This window comes from Syngnathus scovelli, chromosome 14 (assembly GCF_024217435.2).
Source record: "Syngnathus scovelli strain Florida chromosome 14, RoL_Ssco_1.2, whole genome shotgun sequence".
NCBI classification, from domain to species: Eukaryota; Metazoa; Chordata; class Actinopteri; order Syngnathiformes; family Syngnathidae; genus Syngnathus; species Syngnathus scovelli.
Window position 1 is genome coordinate 5,655,001 of NC_090860.1, and position 6,535 is coordinate 5,661,535.

The 6,535-nt window shown below is 43.7% G+C and overlaps 1 protein-coding gene and 2 long non-coding RNA genes across 4 annotated transcripts in view; 2 read left to right on the forward strand and 1 right to left on the reverse strand.

The window, feature by feature from the left end:
- The window catches only part of rpia (ribose 5-phosphate isomerase A (ribose 5-phosphate epimerase)), a 15,565-nt gene extending 13,730 nt beyond the window's left edge, over positions 1-1,835 (forward strand). The window contains exons 6-10 of the mRNA XM_049740064.1: positions 116-180; positions 265-333; positions 430-571; positions 815-914; positions 1,009-1,835. Coding sequence (XP_049596021.1) covers positions 116-180; positions 265-333; positions 430-571; positions 815-914; positions 1,009-1,106 — 474 coding nt within the window. The 3' untranslated portion in view covers positions 1,107-1,835. The remainder of the gene's footprint in view (positions 1-115; positions 181-264; positions 334-429; positions 572-814; positions 915-1,008) is intronic.
- Positions 1,836-3,327: 1,492 nt separating this feature from the next.
- Positions 3,328-6,499, forward strand: LOC125980659 (uncharacterized). Its single transcript, XR_007485701.2, has 2 exons — positions 3,328-3,864; positions 4,847-6,499. It is a non-coding gene; the product is annotated as an uncharacterized lncRNA (long non-coding RNA).
- Positions 4,086-6,048, reverse strand: LOC125980657 (uncharacterized). 2 transcript variants are annotated; one of them, XR_007485699.2, is made up of 4 exons: positions 5,911-6,043; positions 5,548-5,598; positions 5,302-5,453; positions 4,086-4,381 (listed from the first exon to the last, which is right to left on the reverse strand). It is a non-coding gene; the product is annotated as an uncharacterized lncRNA (long non-coding RNA). The 2 variants fall into 2 exon arrangements; XR_011088056.1 differs by lacking the exons at positions 5,302-5,453; positions 5,548-5,598 and having other exon boundaries at positions 5,911-6,048.
- Positions 6,500-6,535: the final 36 nt, after the last annotated feature.

Here is a 6,535-nt window from a genome sequence, read left to right on the forward strand (position 1 = left end):
AAAAAACACCCTGAACAACAGACTACGTTGTCCGACATTTAAAGAGACTCCTACTACCTGGAGGCATTGATATTGTTGCCGCGCTCCTGCACTTGTTTGTCCCTCTTGCGCTCAGCTGGATGTCGCCATCGACGGGGCGGACGAGGTGGACGCTGATCTGACCCTGATCAAAGGCGGCGGGTGAGTTCCACATCGCACAGCTGCTTCCTGCGTGTCCTTTGGCTCTTTTTTCCTCACAAAAGTCGACCACATTTTCTTTGTCAGTGGCTGCTTGACTCAGGAGAAGATCGTGGCCAGCTGTGCCCGCCATTTTGTTGTCATCGCCGACTACAGGTTTGGATCCAAGATTGCGTCTTTCAAGATGACACCATAAAGAAGAGCCGTTATTGATCCTGGGATTTCTCAAAATGCCAACCGATTGTCTCTCAGGAAGGACTCTAAAGCGTTGGGCCAGCAGTGGAAGAAGGGCATTCCCGTCGAGGTGGTCCCCATGGCCCACGTGCCCGTCTCCCGGAAGATCGTCCAACTTTTTGGAGGAGAGGTCAACTTGAGGATGGGCGTCGCTAAAGCTGTAATTAAAATATATATATATTTATCAAAAAATGGGCCTGTTGATGCAATTTGTAAGACTTAAGAAATCATCGATACGAGTCATACTTTTGCCATGTAACATACAACATACAATGACACCATTTTGAAGCAAGACCTTTCTTTTTTGCTGTCTCATCAACGGTTAGCTTAGCTACACAAACTGTGCTAATACTCAACGCTTGGTGGAAATTGAGCTATGTTCTCTACTTTGTGGCTGTGTCAGGGTCCTGTGGTGACAGACAACAGCAACTTTATCCTGGACTGGAAGTTTGAGCGCATTCATCGCTGGAAGGATGTCAACGTAGCCATCAAGATGATTCCAGGTCAGGTCCGGTGAATGTCAGGAACAGGCTTCTAGAACAGCACACTTGTGCAACCACGTTATTTGTTAATCGGACCCTCTGGTGTCATCTGCAGGGGTGGTGGAGACAGGACTGTTTGTGGGCATGGCAGAGCGCGCCTACTTTGGCACAGAAGATGGCCGTGTGCTGCTAAGGGACGCGCCCATCAACTGACGCTGCCGTCTGCGGCTCATCTCGCTACTTCCTTTTGGAATACCATTTGACTCATCAGGAGTCTGATGTGGGCAGTCGACAGCTTTTAACTCTGGGAGCATTAACTCTGGAAAAGACGTTTTAAAATGCAATGTGTTTTTACTTACAGATTAATTGAATATGATCTTACTTGATTGGACACAATGTATCGGACGGGCCATAATCTCCCATTTGCGCTTGCATCATTTCGTTTCACTGATTCTCCCGTCCACACTGACCGATGAGATTTTTTATTTTTATTATTATTTTTTTTTTATATAAAGCTTACAATAGACAGATAAATGATGTCCAACTGTTATGTTTTGCCGGCAGCCACCCAAATGGCCAACTGTGCATCTTTTTCGATTGGAACACACAAGAGAATATGTACCCATGTGCCTTGACATCGAAGCTGCTGTTGTGTTTGGAAGGAAGTGAAATGAAGACAGCGAAATGTCATCATTTCTAAACCATGTATGCTCATGGTTTAGATACTCTTCCTGTGTCCCCACGTCTCACGCAACCCTTATGCCATCATTACATTGACATGTACACCAAAGTCCATATTTTGTATCAGCATTTGAATCATTCCAATGTGACTGTGACAAATGTTTTTCACTGTATCGCCTACTCTTTCTTTGTCAAGAATACGTGACCAAAATCATGCATGTGCCTGCTTCTAACGTTTCAAATAAACTTAATCATGTCATATTTGACTTGTTATAGATGTTCAATCTGTAACACTGATTGATGAGGTATTTGGTGAGGCATGAGAGCAACGTCATTCTCCTGTGTGCCGCATGGTGGCGCTGTGAAGCCGACAGCGCTTCAAAGCCCAAATATCCAGGCTGCTCGCTGCAGAACCACTAGGTGAAGCTGCTCAAGAAACAGTCCAGCCCGCTGGAATCCATCCCGCTCTCCCCTCCAACTTCTTTTTATTGATTTTACTTTACTGCAAACGAATAATCGTGTCGAGCAAATAATTTTTCAATGATTGTTTATTTTTATTGAAAATACTTATAGTAGTTAAACAACACAAGGGTGCAGGTAGAGGTGCTGTCTGTGCTGCTGCTGATGGGGAAGGTGGTGGTAACTTCTTCCAACATTAGCCTACATGTTTGATGAAAGCCATTCACTGGAGAATATGTCTCCAAACTACGGCCCGCGGGCCGAATACGGCCCACCTCCACATTTGGTCCGGTCCCCTGAACAATACCAGAGCATTTTGATTTTTTTTCCATACATGTGTATTTGTATTTAATGATAACGTTGGACTTTTGCAAATAAAATATTCCTTAGTTATGAACTTTTTTCATTATTAACCATTAGTTAGTAACTACAGGGTCGGCAAAATGATCTGACACATTTGTAGGTTTAATAAAATGCAAATAAATTAAAGAAACAAAAACGTTTTTTACTTTCAAAAAGTACATATAATGCCGTTTTGTTTCGTTTCATTTCATTTTCGTTTCGTTTTCGAATGATGTTACAGTCAAACCTCGGTTTTCGAACGTCCCGGTTCTCGAACAAATTAGAATTCGAACGAAAAATTCGAGATTTTTTTTTGCTTCAGTTGTCGAACAAAATTCGGAGGTCGAACCTCGAGATGAGCCGAGAGGACCCGAGAAAACCCGACCGCGCGGCCTGGATACCGACTGACTCCGTTCGTTATTGTATTTTTGTTACTTTGAGGATTGTATTAACCCCTAATCATGCCCCCAAAGGAAGCAAGTGGGAGTAGTAAAGCCATCCTAAAACGCAAAGACGCTCTTTAAAGCAATGCGACAGTGTGCACCCGGCGCGCTGCGGTTGTGCGATCGGAGTAAATTAAGCTCCCTGCGCACTGAGGTCCACTTAAATTTTGGAAAATACATCAGGACTTTAAAAATATTTTCTAAATTTCAGCGACGGCTCTGTCACAATAATGCGACCAGCGCGGTGCTGTTGCGCGGTCGGCGGCGAGCTACGAATGCGCATTCGGCGGTGCGCTGCAGTTGCACGATCGGACAAAAATGCGCAAATGAAAAAATGCTTAAAAAAGGCTCTCCCCCCCCCCCCCCCCCCCATTATTTGCAATGGGAAAAATAGATTCGTAATTCGACCGATTCACTTTTCGAACCGCCTTCTGGAACGGAATGTGGTCGAAAACCGAGGTTTGACTGTATTTCACCAGCTCAGTGGCCTAGTAGTAAAGTGTCCGCCCTGAGACTGGAAGGTTGTGGGTTCAAACCACAGCCGGGTCATACCAAAGACTATAAAAAATGGGACCCATTACCTCCCTGCTTGGCACTCAGCATTAAGGGTTGGAATTGGGGGGTTAGATCACCAACTGATTCCCGAGCGTGGCACCGCTGCTGCTCACTGCTCCCCTCTCCCCCAGGGGATGGATCAAAATCACATGGGGATGGGTTAAATGCAGAGGACAAATTTCACCACACCCAGATGTGTGTGTGACGATGATCATTGGGACTTTAACTTTTTTTGTTTCGTTTCAGTTGCTAACATGAACTGGACTGGTGAGCATCGCACTTTCCTTGTGGAAGCGTTTATCAAGAACGAATCTGTAACTGCAACACAACGAGCGTTCCATTTGCGCTTCAGACTTGGTAGACATGATCCCGTACCTACTCGAAACACGATCTTATTATGGGTAACTAACTTCAAAGCCAGTGGACCAGCATTGAAACGAAAATCAACCGGCCGACCTCGCACCGCCAAAACTCCAGAAAATGTGGCAGCGGTAAGACCAAAATAACATTATTCGAAAACGAAACGAAAATTAAATGAAACGAAACAAAACGAAACAAAATGGCATTATATGTACTTTTCGAAAATAAAAAGAACGTTTTTGTTTCTTTAATTTATTTGCATTTTATTAAATCTGAAAATGTGTCAGATCATTTTGCCGGACCCTGTATTTCATGCACGCATATAACATGACATTCTGTTCCACCCTTCTGCGGTCAGCTTATATTCAGTTGCACATGCCAGTGTGGGCCGAGTTTGATGGGTGATGAGTCTTTGGGGCGGGGCAAGTTCGCAGGAGAGTCTGATTCCATGGGAGCGGGTGCCGGTTCGGTGAGAGCTGGTTCCGTGGGGTTGGGTGCTGATTATGGGCGATTCGATGTGTGGGGGCTGTTGTTTTCCTTTCCGTCTTTCAGCCTTGACGATCATCTTTAGCTGGGCTGTCTCCCTCTGGCACCTGCTGGTTTTATCTCCAAGTGACCTTCCTGTAAACACAATGCAGGGCATTTAACCTGCAGTGGACAAACGATTATTTTTTTGTTCAATGCAAAGAAAAGGCTGTCTGTATCATGTCAAGAGGCGGTGGCGGCATTCAAAGAATACAATCTGCGGCGACACTATGCATCTCGTCGCAAAGACAAGTATGATAGCTTACAAGGCCAAATGTGAGCAGACAAACTCTCAAAGCTCAAAAGTGGACTGTTAGCTCAGCAGAATACTACATTTGTAAGCCAAGCTCAGCTGAACCAGTCATTTGGCAGATGCAGGCCCACACTGTGAACTGATGAACATACAAAGGAAAGCTCACTTTTCTGATTAGAATGAGTCATTCTGAGTATAAAAAATATAATCATAATAAAATCTACTGGGATAAAATCCATCTCCACAACCATACAGGTTGTGGTACTGGTTGTGATGTGTCGGTGCTGTATCACTTAGTTCAGTTTCTCAGCCTGCTTGCTTTGTGGTTTTCACAGGGAAGTTGATGAGAGAGCTGCAGACAGCGATGTCTACAAGCCTACTGGAAAAGGATGATAAGGAAGGAAACAAGAACTTTGAGAGCCTGCTCATTTAAGTAAGAGATTCTGCTCTGTCAACTAAGCTGAATTTGGACCTGTTAGGATTGTGGACGGCACAACAGAAAGTTTATGTTCCATGGACTTTTTTTCTGTGAAGAACCCAGAGTGGGTTATTTGGTAATGATTTATTTCATAAATAGTGTTGTTCGTTTCCTGGATTTTTTCTGTGAAGAACCCAGAGAAGGTTATTTGGTTATTATTTAGTATTTCCTGAATAGTGTTATTATTTATTTCCTGACTTTTGTTCTGTGAGGAATCCAGTAAGGGTTATTTGCTTGTGCTTTCTGGAAAGCAATACATTTTTACGTTTAGGCACTCCTGCAATCGTCACACTTTTTTTGTTACAAACTGACCCTGGCCCCCCATCAGAGATGGGAAAAGTTATGTGGCCCTCACAGGAAAAAGTTTGGGGACCCCAGAGTCTGGAGTATAGTTGACGCACAATAACAGCAGTGAACATGCGCTGTTTCTCTGCAGCCTAGGTTTCACTTCAAGATTACAAAACCTGAAATAGAAAAAAAGAACAGATCATTTAAATCGGTCTTGTGTACAGTGATGCTTCATGCAAAGTAGCACAACAGATTGCACCCCATACCAACCTGGGTTGGTTGTTGGTTGTAGTTAGGCCTACCTGGAGAATTTCAATTTTTCTGTGGAAAGAAGTATTTCAAGTGTTTCTTTTTTTTATTCTAATAAAAATGAAAAAATGAATAAATGACTAAATATTCATAGTGGCAAATAAAAGTATACTGTGAAGTAACCCAGGCAGATAAGGCTGGAACAGTGCAAAGAATGTAAAAACAAGCGCGAGTCACAATGCAGACGGTTTATTCTTCCATGCAGAAGCCCCATTTCAGTCCAACTGAACGCACTCTCATAGGAGAAGGAGGGTTCTGTGACTCCTCCAGGACGCAAACAAATGCATAATAAATAAAGCATTATGTTTGTGCTATGTTACTTACAAAGTCAGCGAGCAGTCTCTCAATTCACGACTCTTCAGTCAATCAAATCAGTCGCTCACTTTTCACCCCAGCGATTACCACTTGCCTCCACTTAGGGGCAGGCTGTAGAAGACTCCAAGTTGGGCGTTGTGAGTGGACGGGCGGAGTAGTATTTCGCAGGCTGTGGGAGGAGTGATACCCTTCTGCGTTCTGCAATCAGACCCCACTCCAAATCTGGAGTGTACGACGAGGTAGACTTGATTCTGATGGGAGGGATTGATTCTGGTGGGCTGGACTTTTTCTGCAGAGCTGTACTTACAAACATCTGCGTCACTCACTGTATAAACGCTATTTTGGTGCAATACTAGCTGTGAGCTAGTAGATCCTGGAAGAGGGACCCTCCCATCTGTGGTCTCTTCTCAAGGTTTCTCATTTCCCCTAGCTGGAGTTTTGAGTTTTTCCCTGCCCTCTTGGGAGTTTAAGATTAGGGGATGTTTGAGAATATTTGCCGTTTTTCACATGTCCTGAATGTTGTGATTTACCGAAGTCAAATTCCTTGTTTGGCACGCTCAAACATGGCGAATAAAAACTCTTGAATCTTGAATCATCATTATTATTATTTATTTATTTGTTCAGCAAGATAATT